The sequence below is a fragment of the Periplaneta americana genome, chromosome 7 (genome assembly GCF_040183065.1).
Source record: "Periplaneta americana isolate PAMFEO1 chromosome 7, P.americana_PAMFEO1_priV1, whole genome shotgun sequence".
NCBI classification, from domain to species: Eukaryota; Metazoa; Arthropoda; class Insecta; order Blattodea; family Blattidae; genus Periplaneta; species Periplaneta americana.
In genome coordinates this window covers 53,881,846-53,908,783 of record NC_091123.1, presented here as the reverse complement: position 1 = coordinate 53,908,783, position 26,938 = coordinate 53,881,846, and the positions used below count along the sequence as shown (strand labels likewise).

At 34.0% G+C, this 26,938-nt stretch overlaps 1 protein-coding gene across 1 annotated transcript; it reads right to left on the bottom strand.

The window, feature by feature from the left end:
• Positions 1–2,001: 2,001 nt before the first annotated feature.
• On the bottom strand, positions 2,002–25,673 carry LOC138703098 (UDP-glycosyltransferase UGT5-like). The gene is made up of 5 exons (XM_069830684.1): positions 25,634–25,673; positions 22,658–23,492; positions 11,639–11,864; positions 8,022–8,241; positions 2,002–3,701 (listed from the first exon to the last, which is right to left on the bottom strand). Exons 2-5 carry the CDS (start codon positions 23,471–23,473, stop codon positions 3,443–3,445), a joined length of 1,521 nt encoding a protein of 506 aa, XP_069686785.1. The 5' UTR covers positions 23,474–23,492; positions 25,634–25,673; the 3' UTR covers positions 2,002–3,442.
• Positions 25,674–26,938: the final 1,265 nt, after the last annotated feature.

Genomic DNA, 26,938 nt, shown 5'->3' with positions numbered 1-26,938 from the left:
AAAATTAACAAAACAGGTCTTCCACTACAATACAGCTATCTGCCGCGTCAACATCAAGCCTTCCCCGTCCAAATTTATGTACAAGAATAATGAAGAAACAGAGGTACTCCTAAAATCTAAGTAAATTTTGCTATGAAACGGAACTTGTCATTTTGAAAGGACGGTAGGAACTGTGGGTTAATAGTTCACCTCGCCCGAAGACACGGTCCGCTGGCGAAAAAAATAACGGAAGAAATCTTTCTTGAAATGCAGGGAGCCAGTGTGTTGTGACCGAAATTAGACTAATCATGTTTTGAAAACATGCCAATATGTGTTGGAAATGTTTCTTGTTCTTATGAAAGAAAGTTAATAAGAGAGTTAAGAGATGGCTCTTATGCAATGCTTTCTCATCGTGCAATAATTAAGAAATTTGAAGTAACTGGTTAAATTCATGATAAAACAAAATCATTACATCCAATAAGTAGTGATATTATCTTACAGAAGTTGAAGTTCCTTATGAAAGCCAAAATTTGGTTACAGAAATCCCACTATCAGTCAGCAGTGTTAATATACAGGGTGATTCAGGACCTTTGCAACAAACTCTAAGGATCGATGGATCTCGCAATGATCATCATTTTTCGTAAAACAATCTATGTTCTCCGATAATAATCATAGACATGTTCATGAGTCATAGGTATACTTAAAATGGAGGCTGAAATAAAATTAGAGGCATTGAGTTGTAATTCCTCAGTGTACACAAGAAGCATTAATGTTTTTTGATACTGTGTCACATAACGAAAACTTGCTTCGATAAATTTTTTTGTCGGCCTTGGTTGCGCAGTTGGTATAAGCTGGCCTTGTGTGCTCGATGTTGCGGGTTCGATCCCCGCTCAAGTCGAAGGCATTTAATTGTGCTTAAATGCGACAGGCTCATATCAGTAGATATACTGGCATGTAAAAGAACTCTTGCAGGACAAAATTCTGGCACAGACGACACTAATATAACGTCGGTTGTTGCGACCGTCGTTAAATAAGCAATAATTTAATTTTTTATCCAATTTTTTCATTATTGGATAAACAATTCAGGAAAGAGCATGTGAAAGGGTGTAAGTATATAGGAAATGAATTCGAGTACATTACGTGTCCGTGTTCTAACTTAATTACGGGATCAAGAAGTTTTCCTGTCTTTGAGGCGTGAGTACATAAGTTATACGATATACGAGGATCAATCAATAAGCTTCCGGACTTCTCTGAAAGTAGACAACACACATGACATTAAATTGAGAGGTTATGTAGAACCTGGGAAACGCCTGGAATCTGTACTAAATGCAACACTTGAAAGACAGGAAAAAGATTAGCCATAAGGCGTAGGCCTATGTGGAGAGATTCCAGGAAAAATCGCAATAGGTCCTTGACATGTTTGCACAAAACTACGCGCATAAGCTCAGTTCTTAAATGAAAAAGTTGATTATATGTAGCTTTAATATTACGTTTCTTAATTTACAGAATCCTGTAATCCTAAAATTGTTTGTCAGATCATAATCTGAGTCACTATATATTGTAGTGTAATTTCTCGTCATATCTTTATATTTCTAGAACACATATTATTAGCATTAAGAAGATAATGAACAATGCACATAGCCTACAATTAGTTTTATTTTATGTGGCCTGTAAGATAGTTTTCTCCACATTCTCTATGCTACATTTCACCTTTTGTATATTATAATGTTTGTATTTTAGCTTCCTCTTATTTTGCATCATTAATATCCCACATTTATTTGTACCCAATGATATAATATATAATACAGCTTAAATTTCATTTCTAATGTAATCCACGAATACTTTTTCAGGTACAATTGAGTTTGAATATTAGTCATTTGCGCTTACTCACATTCATTAAAAATTTATTAATCCATAGTGTTTAATTTACATTCAGTTTTTTTTCCATTAAAATGTATTACTTTAAGTTTTGTATCCCAATTAAAAAAGTAATATTTTCTAGATCATTTATATTACGTTTATTTTTTATGTATATTTTTTCTTGATTTCATTTATCATGTTCTTCAACCACAAGATCTGCTTCGTACCATATATTTTATTTTCAACATGTTAACCTAGTATGCATATAAAATTATGCATATTTAATAAGTTTTTTATTCATAACGGCGTCATTCCTACAAATCAGTTGATTTTATTCCTGTTCACCTTTTCAACAATTAATAGTAATAATACGCATTATTTTTCATACGCTGTTTTATTAAAATATGCAGAATTATATACATCACATGTAATGATGACTTTTATACTGTTTTTAAACTTATATCATTTTCCACTATTTTAACCTTGGTCATGTCTTCATATTTGTCAGTATTTAATATTTATTGCTTATTTATTACATAGATATCGAATTTTATGTCTGAAGATGCCCACAAATGGGCGAAAACGTTAACACTAATAATGTAATTGTAAAATAACTATTTGAGTATTTTACATTAAAATAAGTGAAAACACTAAACATTTGCATCTTTTTTCATTTGAATATACTTGACTTATTGAAACTCAAAAATGAATTCAAAGTTCAGTTCTCAAACACAATCTGACGCTGTTTGATAGACTGAATCAACGGGCAACAAGCAATGATCTTCAGTGACACACACATATATGTTTAACGGTATAATTATTACAAGTGCAGCTCGGATACACAGGGCGTTTCTGAGGTGGTGTTACAAACTTTCAGGCATGATGGCGAAGGGAACATGTATCAATTTGAGATAGGAACTCTGGTCCGGAAATGACCGAGTCGAAAGTTACAAGCAAAAATAGTTCTGTGGAAATGAAATAATTTTATTCCTCTGTACACCTTATTTAGCCTATGTGTATTTATCTGTACAACTTACACATACTGTATTCATCTGACGTTGTTTACGTTGTCTACTTACAGTATTCCATTCAGTGCGCTGTCTGAGGGATGGGGACAGGAAACTACACTAAAGCAATGCAGATAGCGTAATGTGTAACGGACATGGTCGGTCCTGATATGCACGTCTGTAGACAGCAGTGTATGTGTATAAGTTGCAGTGTCCAGTCAATCAGTCCTAGTGAAATGGAGGAGTACACGAGAGCAGAATAAGCAGACCTGATTTCCGAATACGGATGAGCCAATGGGAACAGTAGACAAGCCCACAGATTGTATAGGGCCAAGTACCCACGTAGGAGACATCCGGCCCATACCATTTTTCCATGACTGTCCCATAAGTTAAGGGAAGGAGGGCACGTGGTGCCAAATTAGAATTCCATTTCCACACAACTATTTTTGCTTATAACTTTCGACTCAGTCATTTCCGGACCATGGTTCCTTTTCTCAAATTGATACATGTGCCCTTCGCCATCATCCCTGAATATTTGTAACACCACCTCGGAATCACTCTGTATATTGATTGACCCTCGTACAGTATAGCATCGCTCATTTTCCATAATGGATTCTGCGTATAAGCAGAATCACACGGTAGACAATCCAGAATGAAAGGAAAAGTACGAAAATTATACAAGCGATAACATCAAGCAGAAGGTTTTGGATCCACGTAAGATCCAGAGCTGCTGTGCGGAAGTGACGTGCCCCTTTGTGTCTGATGACGTACTCAATCCACCAGGCTGCGCGACTCAATGAGTTATCAGGTTCATCTTTCAGTCGTATCATGAGTTTCTTCATATTTTCTTTATATCTGTAATTACAACATGTCAGTATATTATATACAAGGTATTAAATTTCTGTATTTTGAGAGGTGAAAATAACACAGAAGTCTAATAAGTATGTCTTAAAAATTATTGCCTTACAAAATATATGAGTATTTGTTCATTAAGATGATAGGAGGTGCTCAATTTGATTTACATTAAAAAATAGCACTGTATTCTGAGAAGCGGTAAGTATTATTCATCAAAACAAGACGAAAGTTCAATTACCATGATTCCTAAAAATTACTGAATCCGAAATATGAATACTTGTTTATCAATACGATAGAATATGCTCAATGTAATTTCCATTGTAAAAAATAATCATTCAGTATTATGAGAGGTGGTAGCAGAGACCGAAACAAGAAAGAAATCTAATAAACATGGGTCCTAAAATTAAATTTTGTACGAAACAAGTGTCTTGAAATTGGTATTGTAGGAACAGCAAATGTTCTAAAGCGAGTTCTTTGCTTGTTTTTTTTTTTTGGGGGGGGGGCATATAACAACATAATATAATATTTTGTGAAATGTTGTTAAAAATGTGAAACGAGGTGTAATTCCTCGAGACGTATGGCAGAAGTATGCGTTACAATGAATACAAAATGAGCATCTCCTAAGATGGTGGTGAACAAGTAGTTATATTTCGGAACGTATTAATTTTAACACCCATGTCGATTAGAATTTTTGTCTTGTCTTGATCAATACTAACACCAACAGAATATTGAGCGTCTTTTCAGTGAAAATCACTTAGGTGATATACACTATCTACCAAAAAGTAATTGGGCACTGTTTTTCCCCCTTTAGATCCTCGTGGTACCACCTCTTGTTGCTATAACAGCAGCCACCCTGTCAGGCATGCTCTCCACTAGCTTGTGTACGATATCCGCTGGAATGCGTCGCCATTCCTCCTGCAACATGGCACTCAGTTGGACAATGGAAGTTGGCCGCATCTCCCGAGACCTGAATCGCCGTTCCAATTGGTCCCAAAGGTGCTCAATGGGATTGAGATCAGGACTCTGTGCAGGCCAGTCCAACTGGTGAACATTATTGCCTGCATACCACTGCATAGTAGCCGCCGAAACATGCGGCCAACTTCCATTGTCCAACTGACTGGCATATTGCAAGTGGAATGGCGACGCATTCCAGTGGATATCCTACACAAACTAGTGGAGAGCATGCTTGACAGTGTGGCTGCTGTTATGGCAACAAGAGGTGGTACCACGAGGTTCTAAAGAGGCAAAAACAGTGCCCAATTACTTTTTGGTAGATAGTGTACTTTGATGTTGATGAGCAAGTACTTTTATCTCCGAAGATATTAATTTAGGACTCATATTTATTAGACTTGTTATTCTTTTGACAAACACATCCTAAAAATATTGAATATTTAACACTCTGTAAATGTTGTACACTTCAATACGTATACTCAGTTAACTTTTAATAGAAGAATTTCTGTCCACTTATAATTAAAAATAATTAATAAACCTGTCCTTGTACTTGACGGTTGCAAATGTGATTATAGTGACTATGCCTGTTATACTTGTATTATGTCATCCTACTTTTGATCAATAAAACGATATTCGACGACGTGTTTCAACTAAAGATGGCTGCTTATCCTAAAATTTTTATAACCTCTCTAGCATGTATTTGTTTTTATCACTTCCCCAGCATTTGTTTCTTTGTTTGCCAACATTGTACTTTCAATAATTGTACCTTTTTTAATTGATTGATGTTCATTTCATCATCCATAATTAAAACTTTAATATAATTTATCTTTATATTATTAAATTATGTTATAGCTTCTGCTATATGAGATTATGGATAGTCACGTATCAGACCTTGTTTAATATATATATAAAGTGGAATACAACACGTAACGGTATCAGATTGTTTAATATAATACTTTGATAATTGAAGTGGAATACAACACGTACCGGTATCAGAGATTGTTTAATATTATATTGGTAATTGAAGTGGAATACAACACGTAGCGGTATCAGAGATTGTTTAATATACATTGATAATTGAAGTGAAATACAACACGTACCAGTATCAGACATTGTTTAATATGTATTGATAATTGAAGTGGAATAAAACACGTAGCCGTATCATATATTGTTTAATATATATTGATAATTGAAATGGAATAAACACGTACCGGTATGAGATATTGTTTAATGTATATCGATAATTGAAGTGGAATACAACACGTACCGGTATGAGAGATTGTTTAATATAATTGATAATTGAAGTGGTGCAATTGTTTTAATAAAAATGAAACATAATCAACAAATCCTTCTTGACTAATAATCATCCATACAGTGCAATGAAGATTGGATACAACTGGTAGCAGGAGAACAGGAGATAATAACACAATTGCCATCTAACGGAATATTTGTAATGATGAGAAGGTATAGCAATACATTTTCAAGGTTAGTGCATATTTTAGTAAGTCAATTAATATTTTATTGTATTATAGTATTACATTATTTCTTCTAATCTTTATATGCTTTCTTCTAATCCTGTAATAATCATATCTTAAAAGTATTTATTTCAGTCACTGACTTCACAGCATATGTTTAAGGTGCTACACCTTTACATTACATATTTAAAAGACGTATGAACGTTTTCGTTGGTCTACGCCAACATCATCAGATACGAAGTACATTTCAGCAATATCAGTGCTCTCTACATAATATCTACAAATACAAAACATATTTAGTGGCATGCAAAATGAGACATATTAAAAACCAACATTGCTGTGATACACATTGACATTCTATATGACTGCCTTGATTGTAACTTACTTAAAATACACGTATAGGTTACAAAAAATATTGATTTACATATATATATGAATGCAAGTCTTCACATATGAGATAATAAAATGACATTTAAAAGTGATAAAAATAATAAAATATAAAAACTAAGATAAAAATTATTATGAATGTGAAGAGTTGCAAAATTACAGTAACTACATTTATTATATTCTTATTTCTGTTTCACAATAATATATATAATATAATAAGAATATAATAAATGTAATTACTGTAATTTTGCAACTCTTCACATTCATAATACTTTTTATCTTAGTTTTTATATTTTATTATTTTTATCACTTTTAAATGTCATTTTATTATCTCATATGTGAAGACTTGCATTCATATATATATATATATATATATATATATATATATATATATATATATATATATGTAAATCAATATTTTTTGTAACCTATACGTGTATTTTAAGTAAGTTACAATCAAGGCAGTCATATAGAATGTCAATGTGTATCACAGCAATGTTGGTTTTTAATATGTCTCATTTTGCATGCCACTAAATATGTTTTGTATTTGTAGATATTATGTAGAGAGCACTGATATTGCTAAAATGTACCTCGTATCTGATGATGTTGGCGTAGACCAACGAAAACGTTCATACGTCTTTTAAATATGTAATGTAAAGGTGTAGCACCTTAAACATATGCTGTGAAGTCAGTGACTGAAATAAATACTTTTAAGATACAATATAGATTTCTCTGAAAAATTAAAAATGAATTGTAAAATACTGTAATAATCAGTTAAATCCCACTCGACTTTTGATAATTGAAGTGGAATGCAACTGTTTTAATAACAGTGAAACAGAATCAACAAATCTCTCTTGACTAATACTCAGCCATAGAGTCCAATGAAGATTATATACATCCAGTAACAAGAGAACAGCAGATAATAGCACACTACTGCCATCTAGCGGAATATTTGTAATGATGAGATGGTACAATAATACATTGTCAAGTTGAGTGCATATTTTAATAAGTCAATTAATATTTTATTGTATTAGAGTAATACATTAGTTCTTCTAATCGTCTGATATGTAGATAATTGGCGATGTATGCAATGGAGGGGAAAAGGTACTGGCCATCATACCCCATTATCTCCTGGCCTAGTTGTCTCATAAGTGTTGCTTTTGGTATCACTGTGAGGGTCTTCGGACAACTGACTAAAGAAACGTGTAATAGTCAATTAAATCCCATTCGAGTTTTGATTTTCTCTAGATAAATCAAAATCTCTAGTGAGATTACTGTAGATAATAGTGTAATAATTATTATAAATTTATAAAGATTTCCTTGAGGTCCTTCAGTGAAGTAGCGTAACCCGGAGTGAGACAAGTGGCCATCAGGCTAGGAGATCACATATTCAGTTTCTTTGATTCCCGAACCCTTTGCGAGTACGCGTTTTGTGTAACTTTTAAATTTCTCCTCCCACTTCTCCTCTTTCAATTAAATTCAAAGTAGTCCGTTTATATTCACTTACGTTTTGTTGTAGATGACTTCGTTAACTTTATTCAGTAGCGTTTCTTTTTTGAGATCATTGAAGTCAACATAGACTCCTGCACCAAATTCAGCCATATTTATTACAATTCTATTCTGATCCGCGAAGATTGGAATTCCTATGATAGGAACGCAGGCTCGAATCACTTCTTCTGTGCTTTGCAATCCCCCTTGGTATATAAACAATTTGATATTTGGATGACCTGTAAGGCAGAACATAAAACCTGACGTTATAGATTTTTCTGTTTTGTCAATAGTTAAACAAGTATGTAGGAGACAATTATACAGTAAGAAATTGATGTTGTAACTTCCGGTTATTTTGAAAGATCAGTTCAACGGAGAAAAATTCTCTCAGACACCGGTATTTGAACCGGGTTTTCAGCTCTACGTGCTGACGCTCTATCAACTAAAACCACACCGGATTCGCATCCCGGTGTCGGATCGAATCCTCTGAAGTTTAAGTTCCCTCTAGTGGCCTACCCTCATCCACTGCGTCATATATGTATATGACAGTGGCACAATGTCCACACATGTGCAGAGGTGCACTCGTTATGAGTGACTATATGGCCGGGATCCGACGAAATAAGCGCCGTCTTATATCACTAAGTTATTATTATTACGATGTACCGAAGTACATATGATATTTCCGTGCAGAAATTCTGCGTCATCATATGATGAATGTTGAGTGGAACGGAGAAAAAGTCTCTCCACTCATGTTTTATGATATGATGACGCAGAATTTCTGCATGAAAATATCATATGTACTTCGGTACATCGTAATAATTCCGGTTATTTGTTTTACTAAGTTTTTAAGCAAAAATATGAAGTTATTAACAATATTACAGGAAATTACAACTTTTCAAAAACGGCAAAATGCTAAAGTTCGAGTTTAACGTTCCATGCCAGTTTACACAGCACATAATATCACTGTAAAACATAGTAACATCATTGGAGCTATTTTTCACAATTGTGTCGCTTCATAGAGTAATTCAATTCCTTTCACAAATTTTTATTTTTAAAGGTACTTCTACCTTCAGATTTACAGTTAAGGACTCAAAGTCTCAGACCATTATACAGTGTGTCTCAGGAGGAATGCAAAATACTTCAGGATGACGTAGTTTTGGTTAAACTACATGAATTTGACCTAATTTAGCCTACCTACGTCGAAGTGTAACGGTTGAGGAGAAATTAATGGGAGAAATACTGGAACGATCTGCTGTTCAGTGTACAATACTTGACGTGTTACGTCAGATCTTTTGCACAGAGCACTATCTGGGTATCGCAACACCTCACAACTGAATACACGTTCACTTGACATTTAATTCAATTTAATTACTACAATGTTGAGTTTGCATTGCATTTAATTCCATAGTAGACAGTATCACTGTTGAGAACATTGCCGTTACAATACTCTAGTGTTCTGGTTTGACTCCTATGATGTCATTTGCGTATTTGCATAGAGAATATGTAGACATGCTTTTTGTTCATGGATTTTGTGCATTGGCCGCTGTTAGCAGAGAACGTTTTCCTAATCGAAAGGTTCAATCTAGCCGTGTGTTGTCCCATGTTTGTCGGGTGGTAACTGAATCTGGCAAGCTATAATTTTTTCATTGAGGTCGGAAAGAGAGTCATTGTAGGTCATTCTTTATCTCGTGAAACCAAATGCTTCCTTGCGCCGTAACATTTATTAAGAACCTTATGGTGGGTGTAAGTGAGCTCGCTTGCTAAGAGTAGAAGTGTCGCGAGGTAGGGAAATTTCTCAGTCCACTCTCTTCTTCCCTGACGTGCAGGTAGGTTTCACGAGATACCGAATAGTCTATACCTGATATGAATTTAAGAGTAAACGTACTGCATATGGTACAACACAATTCACAACTGACCTCTCGTAGAATAGCTTCACGTAGGCTTACTGGAGTTTCTCGATCGCGTGTATTACGGATTCTGCAGCTGAAGTAGAATTCATGAAATACATAGGATGGTCAACCTTCGTAATTTGTCTTGTGTAATTATTTTATTTTCTTATTGAGTTTGATCCACACCTGTGGAGTAACGGTCAGCGCGTCTGGCCGCGAAACCAGGTGGCCCGGGTTCGAATCCCGGTCGGGGCAAGTTTACCTGGTTGAATTGTTTTTCCGGGGTTTTCCCTCAACCCAATACGAGCAAATGCTGGGTAACTTTCGGTGCTGGACCCCGAACTCATTTCACCGGGATTATCACCTTCATTTCATTCAGACGCTGAATAACCTAGATGTTGATACAGCGTCGTAAAATAACCCAATAAAAAAACTTATTGAGTTTGTACTTAATATGAAATACATGTATTGGATCAGGACAAGATGGAGTATTATCAATAATGTATCATATCACAATGTTCTGAAACATAAAAATAAGTGGATCCAGAATCACAAGGGTCTTTCCTGTAGTGAGTGGGGGGGAAGCGGTCAAGATGACTGCAAACGTGTCAGCTGTACGTAATGTGCCTTGCAGGTCTTCGATAGGGATGATTGAAACCTTTACCCATGTCCTGGGGCCTGTCCACACCATGAACTACGAAATACGCGGCATCATACAGTAAGAGCTATAATAGCAACTGCCTTAAGGAACAAAGGTTAGTCAGTATTTGAAGAAGTACACGGCATATCCAGTGTGGGCAGTAATAGAAGAGTCGACATAATTGCATTTAAACCTTCTTATCATTAAGGTTTCATCATGGACCCTGCTATGAGATTCGAATCGCATGAACATCTGCCAGAAGAAGGACACGAAGAAAAAAAGAACATATATGAATCTTAAATTTTTATAAGGACAAATACCATTTGGAATCCATCGTCATTGCAGGACTAATGATAGGAGCCCGTGGGATCATACACCGATTTCTAGTCGACTTCTGTAAATCTTTTGGCCTGCATAAAGTTATTTTAAGAGATCTAACAATTGGAACACTCAAAGGATCAATAGCTATTTTCAGGCATCATACATATGGACCATGACTTTAATTCATATCTTCTTGACGTTACTTCGTATATTACTATGTGTTTCAATCTATTTCAATTTGCTATTCTTCACTGTAACAACAAAAATATGGTTCATTTACTCTATATTTATTATATCATGGTACTCTTTATCAATGGCAACCTGTAGTGGTTACAGGAAGAAATAAAGAAATATATCAAGTATATCTCTGCAGATTTTAAACAAAATGTATGTATTATGATAGGTTTTCATTGTGTAATATTGAAATAAATTTAATTGTACGTGCAAGGATAAATAGGCTGTGAAATGTGTTTCATTTTTTGATAGATAATTATGTACGTTATTACATACTTGCTCTTGCAGTTTGTACATAATGAAATACTATAACGTGAGATGTTGGAAATAACTATTATATACATCATTAACGAGGAAAGGAGAAAGGGAATACAAGGAGAACAAGAGAAGACAAAGTGAACAAAGGTCGTAACTTTTTAAAATATCAAAACTTTTTATCTCATACGTAGAATTCATAGAATTGAAACGAAATCAGTCACTAATACGAATATATTAGTGACCTAGTGGCATTATGACTAATTTCTGATATCCTAGTGCAATGTGTTTACATACTTAGAACATCCTGTTGCGGTAACCACTTCGCCACCTTGACGTTGCTGGGTTGTCCTGGTAACTCATCACTTTCCCATTTCCAAAGCACTCTGAACTGTGGCAGTTCTGAGAAAGCATCCAAGAATATCTGCCTCTTCTCCTCTGTCATTCTGTCACTTCTAACGTTAGTTCCCAGACTGAAGTAGATAACTCCTTCCAGTGCTCCGTCAAGAAAGTCCTGTAGGTCCTATCGGTTACAAGGAACAGTGATCTATCATTTTACATTCGTGCCAGTTTCGACGGCAAACCTAAAAAATAATATAAACGAAACATTATAACATTCCATCTCATCTGCTGAGAACACCGGAAAGGTAGCTATATATGGTACAAAGATACTAAATAGTTTTAATGTTTCTAGATTTATTTCAGTGCTAAATAATCATTTGTACCGGCCAGGAGTTAATTGCACGATACGACTAATTGTGGCGTTACTACAATATTATGTCCTCTCCTTGTGCTGGAAACATATTTCTCATATTACCAATTTTGCATGGTGGCGCATTTCGTAAAATGTATCGAGATCGTTATCATGATCATTGTCGTAGTCCTGTTGTGATCCTTGTCGTGGCACTTACAGTGATTATTGTCCTGTTCCTTGTCAAGATTCTTGTGATCATTATCGTGACTCTTTGTTATGCTCCTTATCGTGATCTTTATAGTGGTCCATGTCGTCAATGTTATCATGATGCTTGTCGTGGTCCTTATCGTGATGCGTGTCCCGTTTATTTTCGTTATCCTCGTTTTGGTGATTATCATGACCCTTATGATCGTTATCGTGATTCTTTTTTGTTGCCCTTATGGCTCTTGTTCGATACTTACCATGATACTCTGTAGTTGTGATTGCCGTAGTCCATGCTGCGATCCCTGTCGCTGATTTTTTGTTCTTGTCTTTTTCCTTATTGTGATCCTTGTCCTTATCGTAGTCCTTAGTGTGATGCTTACAGTATTTTCTTCTTCGTAGTCGTTATCGTGGACCTTGTTGTCTTTGTTATGGTCGTTATTGTGTCGTTTGTCATAATCCTTATCGTGGTCGTTATTGTCATTCTCACAACCCTCATCATAATTATCGTGGTACATGTGATACTTATCGAGGTTCGTATCGTAATCCTTGTTGTCTTTGTCATGGTCCTTATCGTGACCCTTGTTGTCTTTGTCATAGTCCTTACTGTGATCTTTGTTTTCTTTGTTATGATCCTTACAGTGGCCTTATGTTCGTCGTGGTTATGATCGTGATTCTTGTCATGATCGTTATCGTTACTTTTATTCTCGTTTATGTGGTCATCCTTATCGTGGTCTATATCGTGGTTCTTGTCGTGATACTTCTCATAGTCCTTACATTTTCTGTTTTCTATCGTGATCTTTGTGGTATTTCATGTGGTCGTTATCATCGTCCTTGTCGTGATCGTTATTGTGGCCGTTATCGTGGTCTTTGTGGTTCATTTTTATCCTTATTGTTATCTTTGTCATCTTCTTCGTGGCCTGAATCGTGGTCCACGTTGTCTTGGTCGTGTTCCTTATTGTGGTATTTGTCATCTTGTTTACTTTATCGATCCTTATTATGATCTTTGTTCTCCTCGTGATCCTTGTCTTTGTTATGGTCCTTATCATGGTCATAGTTGTCTTTTTTATGATCTTCATCGTGGTCTTTGTTGTCTTTGTTATGACCCTTTATATGGTAATTCTCGTGGTCCTTATCGTGGTCGCTGTTGTCGTCCTTCTCTTGTCGTCGTCGTGGTGATTATCGTCATCTTTGTCGTGGTGTTTGTAGTAGTCAAACTCGTGATCCTTATCGTGGTACTTGTCGTTGTCATTGTCTTCATTACTGCGGTTCTTGTATTTCTCTTGATACTTATGGTGGTTCTTGTTTTTCTTGTCGTGGCCCTTGTCTTTGTCATGGTTCAATATTAGGCACTTCAAAGTAATATTGCTTCCCTTATTTTGCAACTAAGTTTTATGTCACAAGTTACATTAAACAAGTTTAAGAAAATACGTGAAACCAACTAGTTAAACAGTGACATTGAAAAATACACATTAAGATGGGAAGTCCGACAACTATTATGTATGCTTATACCCTGGACATGACACTTCAACTTCACCGTGATACAGCGAAAATGAGATTTATTATGGCTGTAATTATTATTACTCCACTTTGAATCCGTATACTGTCCTCACGTTTTGTAATGTGAAATTTTTGAGTGTAGAAGTACTTGCCTACTTCAATATTTCCAAAATTATAATAGCAGTACACATATCTATTCCAATAAAACTACCTATATTCCATTTTATTTAACAACGAAAGGTTTACCTCCACCTATGAATAATTATCACTTAGTATACATAATACTTCATGTGATGAATTAACAAATAATTATTGTAATTGCCCACATCTAACACCTTCCACACAAGTCAAATATTTAGGAATTATTATAGATCAGCATTTACGTTGGGATAAACAAATTGATTTTATGTGTACAAGTATAAGAAAGACAATTTATAAATTCATAATACTTCGAAGTTTTATCACTAAGGAGGCATTGAGAATAATATTTTAGCTTTAGTACAATCATTAATACAATATGGTACAATAAATTGGGATGGAGTAGTATCATCTGTACTTAATCCATTAATTTTATTTCACAGAAGATTAATAAAAATTTGTCTGACTAAAAATATGGATTATCCTACAAATTTAATTTATACACATTTTAAAGTATTAACTATTGAAGAAATTTACAAATATAGTTTACTAACTTACTACCACAGAAAGCAAATAAAACATAAATCTAATCGACATGAATATCGTACTCGCTGACAAAAGTCTACTTTCCCATTAAATGAGCCTAAATGTCATACAAATGCATGGTGCTAGTTTCGGCCTAAGACTTTATAATAAAATTACAAACCATTTTCCAAAATCAAATATTTTAAAATTGAAACTTATAAAAAGGAAATTTATAAAATTGTTCATGATATATAATATTAACAAATGTGTGTATTTTCTTACCGTTTATTTCTGTCGACTATATTCATGTTTTAATTCACTAACAGTGGCTACTGTCTGAATGTGAATTTGTATTAAATGTGTTTTTTCTCTCTTTTTTCTATTTGTTCTTTTTTGCTCTTGTGTGTTATTTATTGGTTTTAATTAAGTTACTTACTGTATTTAGTAAACTGTCCTTGTAAATTTTATGTTATACTAGCTGGAAACACTCGGCATTGCCCGGGTTTTCATTTTTGCTTTTATTTTTAATTAAAATGGTTGTTAGACTTTTCAGAAATCTCGGAAACTCAACTATAGACAACCTCTTTCATAAAGTCGATTCTTTACATAGCGTCACTTACATGAATTAATTAATGCCTACCAGGATTAAGTCACTTTAAAACAGCTGTAGATCAGGCACCGAGAATTGCATCGTGAGCCTTGCGTTTAACTGTTTTTTAAATTTAATTATATAGTCTATATATTTTTATTTATTTAATCTGGTATAGTTAAGACCTCTAGACCATCTCTTCTACACCACCAGAAATAAAATAAAATAATAGAAAAAATCAAACTATAAACCAAGTAAAACCAACGACAATATATATAGGCTACAGTCACACGAACTTTAAATGAGTTAGCATTGTCTTGAAGTTCAGCAAAATAAAAACACACCTCTTGGTACGTACACACCCACTTAGCGTTGACCCAATGTTCTACAGATCTTACATTTCATCTCTGGTGGTCAATGACTATTAAATTTTAAGTGGATTGTCTTATTCGTGGGCGTTAAAGTATTAAAAAGCATTACGACCTTTCTGCCATCTCTTTCCTCTCCACAGCAAATGTGACGTTACACAGAGGCAGAGATAAAATAATATAAGATCTGTACATTGACGTGAAGCTGTCCTTACACACATTTCACGTAATTTCATGACCATGTGTGCTTTCATTTGAACTTCAGAGAGAGCTGACGATGAAATAGGGAATTCCCGTGTTAACAGTCTTAACCCGTTGGGTTGTCATCGTCAGCAAAAATTTATCTCTCTATCGGTCATACCAAAGAATCAATATATACGTTATGTAATTTAATTTATATTCGAAAATTTTTTACCCCTTGAGCCCTGTACGCCAGTGTATGTCATACCCATTTTTTTTTAATATGACTTGAGAAATTATATCTCATAAATTAAGGACATATTAATTATATTATATCTTATTTTGTATACAAAATAAAAATACAATATATAAATTCGCAATGTCATTGTTTAACATAAATAATATTTTAGGATACGTATATTTTAGAAATTAAGACATAGTTCTTCCCACAATGCTTAACTGATAGGCAACGTGATTATACAGATAGAATCTCGCAGTAACACATTTTCGGACTACGTACATTCACATAATAACATTAGCAACATAAAAATATCATTGAATTGCTTTTTCGTATGTGTAAAATGCTTTGTTTTCCCCTCCTTTGCATAAATAAATATTTCTATATAAAATTACATATTTAATTATGTGGGTTCAAAGAATTAAAGAATTCAGTTGGATAAAATACAGCCTGCTCACTATCTAAACTCTATCGAGAAACTCATAGTACGTTTCTGGACTGCGGAAAGATACTTATTGCATGAATTGTTTAAATTTTGGCCTTCATGATATATCAACAATGCTTTCGTGCTCTTTGTTCCACGGCCTTGTGAAAGTCGATGTTGGATACAACAGACAATAATAAAGAACAGTTGACTGCAGAAGATTGCTTTTAATATTATACACTAGCCGTATCCGCGCGCTTCGCTGCACTTGTTATAAATAAATATCATTGACTTGAATCTGTAATATTTCCAAATACAACTTTGTTATTGATAGTTAATACTTAATTTATTATGAATTATAAATCGTTTGCTCCTGAATTACTATTTAGAACTATGAATGTAACTGTTATTACCATACAATAGATTATGGATTTGTTCAATTAATTTTACTTTTAAGCTTGGTATTATGTTAGACCTAACAGCGTCTGAAATAGAATATATTTGAAGGGCTCGGTGCAATAAGGTGTTAACCCACACGTAGTTACTTCTGAGATATGAGCATTTTAAAGTTTAGAAAAACGCATAATTCCAAATATTGAAATTTAAATGCTGAAACTGCTTTCAATGTGAAGCTGTGACTCTTAAGTTACATTCATGTAATTTTGAAACTTTTTACCGATTTTGGAAGACCTATATTACAGGCATATTTGATAATCGGGGATGTCTGTGTTGGTTAGCACCTTATTGCACCAGATGGTTGGACACTGCTTAGAGAGGAATTACGAATGAATAAAGAAACATAAATTTATTCTGAACATTTATACAACCTAACTAAATTATTTTATTTTATTTTATTTTAATGGTTATTTTACGACGCTTTATCAACATCTAAAGTTATTTAGCGTCTGAATGAGATGAAGGTGATAATGCCGGTGGAATGAGTCCGGGGTCCAACACCGAAAGTTACCCAGCATTTGCTCATACAGGGTTGAGGGAAAACCCCGGAAAAAACCTCAACCAGGTAACTTGCCCCGACCGGGAATCGAACCCGAGCCACCTGGTTTCGCGGCCAGACTCGCTAGCCGTTACTTCACGGAATAAATTAAATTAGACCAGTCTTCTGTAGTATAAACGGTGGAACAGTATCTCCGAGAATACAACTCTACTGTATGCGACCAAAATCATGATCGCTCTAGTTTGAATAACTTCTTTGTTGAATAGTGAAGTATATTGTTGTCCTTTATTTTTCCTTCTCTTGTGTTTAAAACGTTCCCAGTCTTGATGGTGACGCTTTCTTTTCCTGTTTGGAGGGAATTTGATGTGACTGATCTCAGGTTCCCTTGATATGTTTAATTCACACTGAAACAGTGGAGTAAAAAAAAATATATGCATATATACTCATATATATGTAACTTTTATAATGTTCAACTTTGATGCAAGAAGGGGTCATCCCTCAATACTATTTTAATAATGAGAAATTAAATTAATCCTCACCTCTTCCGATGTGCCTTCATTTCCAGTCAGATATAATATAATCTGGGTCGTCGATGCTAATCATCAGTGTAGTTAATCACGTCATCGTTTCAATTAACTTATTTTTTTATAATCTGTTCATTTGGCTACTTTCTCCTTCCAACTTGGTATAGGTTGGCGCCTTATTGCTCAAAACAAATGACTCTTAACATTGATTAGAAAAAGGGTATTCATTTACTGCTGCGAAATTTATAATCATACCAGAACCATCTTTTGATAGAAAGTGCACAATATTATTCCACGTATGTTTGTGCATAAATCTCAATTTTCACAAAAGTGAGGCTTAGCACCTTATTGCACCGACCCCTTCATTTGTAAGAACTGAAGGTTGTTACTCTTAGCTGGAAGAAGGTTTTGTCACCAAACGATACCATTTGAAATAAGGTGTTGTACTGCTCCATATTATTTAAAACGTGTATTGATAACGGATGTACTACTATAAGTACCTACCTAAGTTTTTAATTCGTTGTGGGGGCTCTTGAATCTCAGAAAGAGAAAACTTTTCCAGCAGCTCAACGTATTCAAGATTAATTTACAAACATGTTAAGCGAATTATTCTTGCAACGAAAACGAATGCTCCATAGACCAAATAGTCGTATTTCATTTATGTAATCACTTCATAGTTTCATCTGCTATTGTATGACGTTATGACTGAAATACCTATGTTGTTAATTGTTTTTATTGTAACATTCGGTCATAACTGACCGAGTATATAAAATCTCGCGCTCAGAGGGGTGGAGTTTGGGGTTTGAGATGTCCTACAAACCACAAGTCATGCTAAAGATGTTGGTTTTTTAATTATTCAATATGGAGTATTGTGCACTACATAGAACAGTACCTCCTATACATTACCATAGCTCACTCAAATACATAATTAAGCTATATGTACAGTTGTGTTACTGAATAATTAATACTTAATATGTGCCGCGCGTATATTTGTACAATTATTCCAGCTCTAACTTTCATTCTTTCATAAAAAAAAAAAACGCAACGCAAATCAGACATCAAATTTCAGTACGGTACCTCCAATTTCAGTACGACACAAATTTAACTGCAGAACATATAGCTAATAGTTTCGACAATATATAAAGTTTTCTATGCGTAAGGTTCTGTTTAGTCCTACCTTATATGCATTTGTGCCCAGTACTCGATTAACTCAAGAGCTTCTGTAATGACATAAAGCCTACGTCCATCTAAAGGAACTACACTTTCCAATGATGAAAGAATTATTTAAATCTATTAAATAGTTTCCTGAGATGGCCTCATATAAACACACAAATACTCTGCAAATCAAGATTTTCAGGTATAACTTCCTGTAAAGTTGATTTGAATAATTTCGAGGGAAAAATTGTTCCGGAGCCGGGTATCGAACCCAGGACCTTTGGTTTAACGTACCAACGCTCTACCACTGAGCTACTCGGAAACTCTATCCGACACCGATCCAATTTTTCCCGAGTAGCTCAGTGGTAGAGCTTTGGTACGTTAAACCAAAGGTCCCGGGTTCGATACCCGGCTCCGGAACAATTTTTCCCTCGAAATTATTCAAATCAACTTTACAGGGAGTTATACCTGAAAATCTTGATTTGCATAATACACGTCACTGTTCGTTAACAGAAAACCACAATTTAAGTCACACGGAGTTAGTGTGGACTCGAAGTTGGTTGCTTGACGGTTGTCAGCCCACTTTGAGGTCTGTGGATATAGAGGGAAAAATTGGATCGGTGTCGGTTAGAGTTCCCGAGTAGCTCAGTGGTAGAGCGTTGGTACGTTAAACCAAAGGTCCCGGGTTCGATACCCGGCTCCGGAACAATTTTTCCCTCGAAATTATTCATTACACAAATACTCTGTCTTTATAATATGATAATATTAGTATATTATAAACACATATTATCATATCATCCGTATATTAATCCGATTGTTGTCCAAGGACTCCAAGGCCGCCTTAAATAAATGCAGAGTCATTTGTTTATCTTTATTACTCGTATTTTAATCGGACCTGGTCACGATCTAAAAAGTATTGTTATTTTAAAACTGATATATGTCGCCATATGGTAATGCAGAATTCCTGCACGGAAATGTTATGTTGTTGTTTTCTAATGCCAGGCGTTTGACAATAAAGTCATTTGACCTCTTGCACTCCAATATTTTTCAAAGATATTATCATGACCAGCCACTGAAGCACAGATTTTGAGGTGTTCCGAATCCATTTCTTGGTTTAAGTTGCACAGTGGACAGTTAGGGGACTGATATATTCCAATTCTATGCAGGTGTTTGGCCAAAGAATCATGGCCTGTTGCCAATCTAAATGCAGCTACAGACGATTTTCGTGGTAAATCGGGAATTAACTGTGGATTTTGATGCAGAGTGTTCCATTTTTTCCCTTGAGATTGTGTTATCAAATTTTGTTTGTTGAAGTCTAAGTATGTAGATTTAATCAATCTTTTCACAGAGTAATATGTAGATTTAGTAACAGGTCTGTAAGTAGCAATGCTGCCCTTCTTTGCTAAAGCATCCGCATTCTTGTTTCCCAGGATTCCACAGTGGGATGGTATCCATTGGAATACAATTATTTTATTGAGTGATATTAATTGAGAGAGCATTTTAGTTATTTCTGCTGTTTGAGATGAAGGTGTGTGTTTAGAGACTATTGATAGAATAGCTGCTTTGGAGTCTGACAATATAACTGCATTTTTAAATTTACTGATGTGGCATAGAAGATTCCTGAGACTTTCACTTATTGCAATGATTTCTCCATAAAAACTTGTGGGAAATATTATGTACTTCGGTACATCATAGTAATATTAGTCCTATCAAAATTTTGCATAGAATAAAACTTATCGGAAATAGTTTTTAAAGAAACTTTTGTTATGTAATGTTTTTTTATAAAAATCAATAATAAGCGAGATATTTAGATTTATTTAATTAAGACCCCCTTATAATCCTGATTTTAAATTAAGTATTTTGAATGACATGTAGCCTATAATTTAAGTTGCAACGAACTTAATTTATATTCCAATTTTCATATAAATCGGTTCAGCCATTATCGCGTGAAAAGGTAACAAACATCCAGACAGACACAGAGACAGACAGACAGACATACAAACAAAAATTTCAAAAAAGCGATTTTCGGTTTCAGGATGATTAATTATACATGTTGACACCAATTATTTTTGGAAAATCGAAAATTACCAGAAAAATTTCGGTTACAGATTTATTATTAGTATAGATGAATGTTTGATCGTATATAACTTTATTTTATTATTTTTTTTATTAATTTAACGTCCATCTGTCCGATTTTAATGTAGCCTTTGATCTACTCCTGGTTATAAAGGCTAAATGTGCAAACTTTGGCAAATATCGGTCAAAGCGTGTAGATATGTATAGAGTACATACATACATTCATACATACATACACATACATACAAACATACATAAATACATAGCCACATTGACTTTTATATAGGACTAGTGGCTTGTGCAGCAAATACTGCTGCAAACTAAATTCGTTAGAAGTTCAAATAAAAATTTTCAGATTTATTTTCAATGAAGAATACTTGTCTTGTTGATAGTTATTTGCTTCCATAATAATGAAACATACTCCCTCTGAATGGATTTTTTTAGGCCAAATACTTTTTCTTGAACCTATCCTACTTCAGCTTTTTAGTTTCAACGCGAAAACGCAAGTATCAATGTGAGGACGATAGCAATAGCTATTTCAGGTCATTGTGGATTGTAGGCAAAAGTTAAAAAAATGTTAGGTTTGCTAAGCTTTCGAACAATAGCATTTTCGTGTAGAACTTGAAATGTAGAGCGTAAAATCATTTTATCCTACTAAGAGATCTTGCTGAAATGATCTGGAGACTACAAAATTTTCTAGGCCTCTTACTTAATCAGTAAGTAATACCTTTTAATCTTTCCTTAGGAACTGTAATTTTTGCGCTCTCTCGAGCCAATACTGAAGACAATGACACATATCAATATTTACACTACACCGCCATTAGGAACTGTAATTTTTGCGCTCTCTCGAACCAATACTGAAGACAATGACACATATCAATATCTACACTACAACGCCATTAAGTATATGAAAAAGACCCAACCCCACTGGGTTAATAAGTATAAAAATATTTGATTTTTAATAACAATATTATTATCTTACTTAAGTTTTGTAGTTATATATAGCAGCCACTCAGTAAATTATAGAAATGAAGATCTAAATTAAGATATTCTCTACATTTACTTACATAACCATAAAACGTTTCACATTAATGTCATCAATGTAGCATCAATATTATGTACAATTAATGAAAAAATAGATGCATCATGATATTAACTATAATAATATTTAATTTCTAATGGTAATAATGTCATCAAACCACCCCAAGTTTCATAGATTTTAATATCCAATACACAGCTGTACTCAGAAAATTATACACTGCAGAATCAGTTTTTAATAACAAATTGAATTGAGCTCTAAATATGTCGGCAATCCTGCCTTCGTGTAATAGTCTATTGTTTATTGTAGTGTGTGTTTTGTTCTGAAATTCAATCAAGTCAGCCGTTATTGAATAAAATTTGTTCTCAAAACTGACAACAGATGGATTTTGGAAAATAGGAAAATTATGTAGGAAAATTGACATTTCACTGAAAACTACTACTTTTCCGAAAAACTTTAGGTTCCAAGCTCAAAAAAGAGGGGTCATTTATTAAAATCCGTTCAGCCGTTTTCCTGTAATTTCTATTACCAGTTCAAATTATATATATAGATTATTGGCTAAGTCCACATTGTACACAAGCCTGGCTAGATAGTGGCTAGAAACAATTTTGTTTTGTAATTTTAATTTATACTCGCTAGCTAGCTACTTAAATAAATAAATAAATAAATAAATAAATAAATAAATAAATAAATGAATGAATAAACTTTACCTTTGGTAGAGGTTTTGGTTGCTGCAGATGCAATCCCCTTATTTCGACGATAGCTGGTACGTTCGGCCGTGTGTACAATGATAATGAGTCGAGAGTCAATATCAGCAAACTTAAATTCTTCTCAATATCTCCTATGTGGGGCATGGAGTCTCCAAACTGCTGCCTTGCAATTGCATCATGGCTTGGTAATATTATGGTATGCCACAACCATCTGAACCATAGAGCATTCCACACGCTGGAAATTCTTTCCCAAAACGTTTTATGATCAGTATGTGGAAGAACTGCATTAGGTATATAAGCGGGATGTGTTGGATTCCCAACAGAATCATGACCACTATCGTAAGTGCCAGTAGAGGAGATCCCAATCAAAGGGCTTGATAGAAAGTAACTGTACCCATATGTGCAAGGCGCTGAATGCCATTCTACAATCACCAAATCGAAATTCTGCTCTAAGAGTATTTTCTGAAGCTGTTGATTGTTATATATAATGGTACACATATATTCAGTGATTTGTAGAATATTCCAAATGAATTTTTTCTGATATGGGTCATCATCTTTGTCTGTACCGAATCTCTTTGACCAGTACAGCTCAGTATCAGATATGTCTATTTCGGTGTAATTCTGGAGACTTGAGTCTTGCATAGGGTGGGATGTGACGACAACGACATGATGTCCAAGAGAATGTAATTCTTTCATCACTGCTCGATGAACAATATGATGGCTGAATGAAGGAATTGGAAATACTCCCAAAATGCGTGCTGTATTAGCTGATGTGAAACAGATTACCAGTTTGAGAAATACGTAGTACACCTTCATATTTCAAATATTGGCGATTCTGAAAACATCAAAAGAAAGCATTTCTTACGTGAGAAGGCTTTTTGAAACGTTAATTACTATTCTTCACCTGAAACACAATGGGGTAGCAATAACATTCTTTTCATACAATAAGCTCATTAACTGACATAATTTAAATTAGTATTTGTTGAATTAAGTCTATCTCCAGACTTTTCGTCCAGAACCTTTCATTGGCTGACATAATTGAAATTAATATTTCTTGTATTAAGTCTATCTGCAGCCATTTCGTCTAGAACGTTTCATCTGCTGACATTACAACATGTTTTGGACTACATATGCTTTATCCAAAAATTGTTCTCTCTGTACTCTGTACCGATCGTCGTTCAATTTAATACACATATTGGCTTGTGCAGCAAATGCTGCTGCAAACTAAGTTCGTTAGATGTTCAAATAAAATTTTTTTCAGATTTATTTTCAATGAAGAATACTTGTCTTTTTGATAGTTATTTGCTTCCATAATAACGAAACATACTCCCTCTGAATGGACTTTTTTAGTCCAAATACTTTTTCTTGAACCTATCCAGCTTCAGTTTTTGAGTTTCAACGCGAAAACGCAAGTAACAATGTCAGGACGATAGCAGTAGCTATTTCAGGTCATTGTGGAGTCAGCTTTGCTAAGCTTTTGAACAATAGCATTTTCGTATAGCTGCTACATGTAGAACTTGAAATGTAGAGCGTAAAATCATTTTATCCTACTAAGAGATCTTGCTGAAATGATCTGGAGACTACAAAATTTTCTAGGCCTCTTATTTTATCAGTAAGTAATACCTTTTTATCTTTCCTTAGGAACTGTAATTTTTGCGCTCTCTGCAGCCAATACTGAAGAGAATGACGCATATAAATATCTACACTGCACCGCCATTAAGTATATGAAAAAGACCCAACCCCACTGGTTTAATAAGTATAAAAATATTTGATTATTAATAACAATATTATTATCTTACTTATGTTTTGTAGTTATATATAGCAGTCACTCAGTAAATTATAGAAATGAAGATCTAAATTAAGATAATCTCTACATTTACTTACATAACCTCAAAACGTTTCACTTTCATGTCATCAATATAGCATCAATATTATGTAAAATTAATGAAGAATAGACGCATCATGATATTAACTATAAAAATATTTAATTTCTAATGGTAATAATGTCATCAAACCACCTCAAGTTTCGTAGATTTGAATATCCAATACACAGCTGTACTCAGAAAATTATACACTGCAGAATCAGTTTTTAATAACAAATTGAATTGAGCTCTAAACATGTCAGCAATCCTGTAGGTCCTGGCCTTCGTGTAATAGCCTATTGTTTATTGTAGTGTGTGTTTTGTTCTGAAATTCAATCAAGTCGGCCGTGATTCAATAAAATTAGTTCTCAAAACTGACAACAGATGGATTTTGGAAAATAGGAAAATTATGTAGGAAAATTGACATTTCACTGAAAACTACTATTTTTCCGAAAAACTTTGGATGCCAGGCATGAAAATGAGGGGTCACTCATTAAAATCCGTTCAGCCGTTTTCCCGTAATTTCCATTACTAGTTCAAATATATATATATATATATATATATATATATATATATATATATATATATATTGGCTTGTCAATTTGAAGGCGGAAAAAGTAAACTTTTCTGTGCCGACTACAAAAGCCCAACTAAGATTGTCGCTAAGTTTAAATTAAAGCTGTTATTTATTTGTAAATTATTTAGCAATGCTGAGATATTGTGTAATGTAACTTAACGTATTTTAACGCATATATTTCTAATATAATAAGAATGAGAATTGGGCAAATTTTGGGGATAATAAATATTATAGTACACCAAGTATTTAATGCTGTTCGCTTGAGCTACTATAGGCTACGTGATTTTATGCGAACATATCAAGAACCTATTGCTATTTTTCCTGTAATCTTTCCATATACGCCTTATGGCTAGTCTTCTTCTCTGCCTTTCAAGTGAGGCATTTAATGCAGGCCCCAGGCTTTTCCCTGGTTCTAGATAAGTTCTCCGTTTCCTGTGTCATCTATGTTGCTTACATTCAGAGCAGTCCGGAAAATTATTGATCGACCTTAGTTTATTTAAATACGCTATTGCAAATATTGGTATAAAAATAACTTACAGTTTCAGCTTTCCTTCGCCGATCGCAGTTATTACATGCGTTGTATACAAACCACAATGCATGAAATAGCTTGTATTATATAGGGTCTTCACATAATGTAGATTTACGATGACGTCATTAGCGAATGTTTTATGACCTGTTGCAAGTGAAGTGAAACTAGTTGAAGTGCAATAATCTTTAGTTATTTAAGTCATACAAAGGTTTTAAATTATGAATGTGCATGTACGTTTCATAAGTACTTTCTAGTGCTCGGTTTTAAATGGGCCTATACTATGCATTTAGTAATCGTTTTTATGATCCGTCCTGATGCACTCTGCGAAGATCATGATGAAAGCCTTTTGATTATAAATAGTTGCCATCCTCTTGATAAACCACCCAACTTCGAAGACCAAAAATTTTCTATCAAATCTACCTCCCCATAGAAAATTTCTATCATTACAGCTGAAGAGATCTTCCCAGATTGTAATTTTTATGGTAGGTAATTTTCCACTAAATTTTTACGTTTCAGCTTCAGACTGGAATGCAATTTCACGTATGTTACCAATCAGAAAGCTAACAAAAAACTAGATGTCTCTGTTAGTTAAATCCGTATCATTATTGGACACTCTTACTATGACAAGGTGAGGCTTTTCATGAAATTATGCTTGCAACAATAGCTATACTTTTAAGCAAGCATTTGGATGATAACCAAAGTAATCTCTTGATTCAAAATGAAATTACACAAAATGTAAGAATTGTATTTTACAGAGATTGATCTCCTTAATTTGAATTACAGATTTTATATGATTGTAAAGAAAGTTAAAATTGAAAATCCATGTTTCACCTAAATAACGATAATTTTAGAAAAAAATATATATGTACCAGTATTTTCATAAAAGTTTGTGGTCGGAAAGAAAAAAGTCTTAAGTAAAGATTTTATACTTTTCAGGAGAGCAGTAGAAAGATTGAAATTGGTGTCAGTTATAGAGTTTTTTTTAATTAAGAGGTTTTTCCTGGATATTATTTGTTTATATATTTTCTTCTAAAATAGGTAATATTGGTCATTTAACAATTTCCTTGATTATTTCCAAAAATAGCCGCACTTAAGCCCTTTTAAGGCTAGAACCCAAACGGAGTAAAAGGGACTATGTAAATATAAGAACTTTTTCATGTCAAAATAAATGAGAAATGTAAATTACTAGGAATGCAAAATAGATCTTAAACAATAAAGGACTGTTTACCCTGGTGCTTAAAGTTTTAAAAGGAAAGGGCATCAGTATGTGATAAAATAGCTAAAATATAAGTTAGACCTTTTTAATAGGCAAG

Excerpts from the sequence above, each read along its gene's own strand:
- LOC138703098 (XM_069830684.1), bottom strand. The coding sequence starts at position 23,473 with ATGAAGGTGTACTACGTATTTCTCAAACTGGTAATCTGTTTCACATCA. Across the intron at positions 11,865-22,657 it reads AACCAAAACCTCTACCAAAG|GACCTACAGGACTTTCTTGA; the intron begins GTAAAGTTTATT and ends TGTAACCGATAG. Across the intron at positions 8,242-11,638 it reads ACCGCAACAGGATGTTCTAA|GTCATCCAAATATCAAATTG; the intron begins GTATGTAAACAC and ends TCTGCCTTACAG.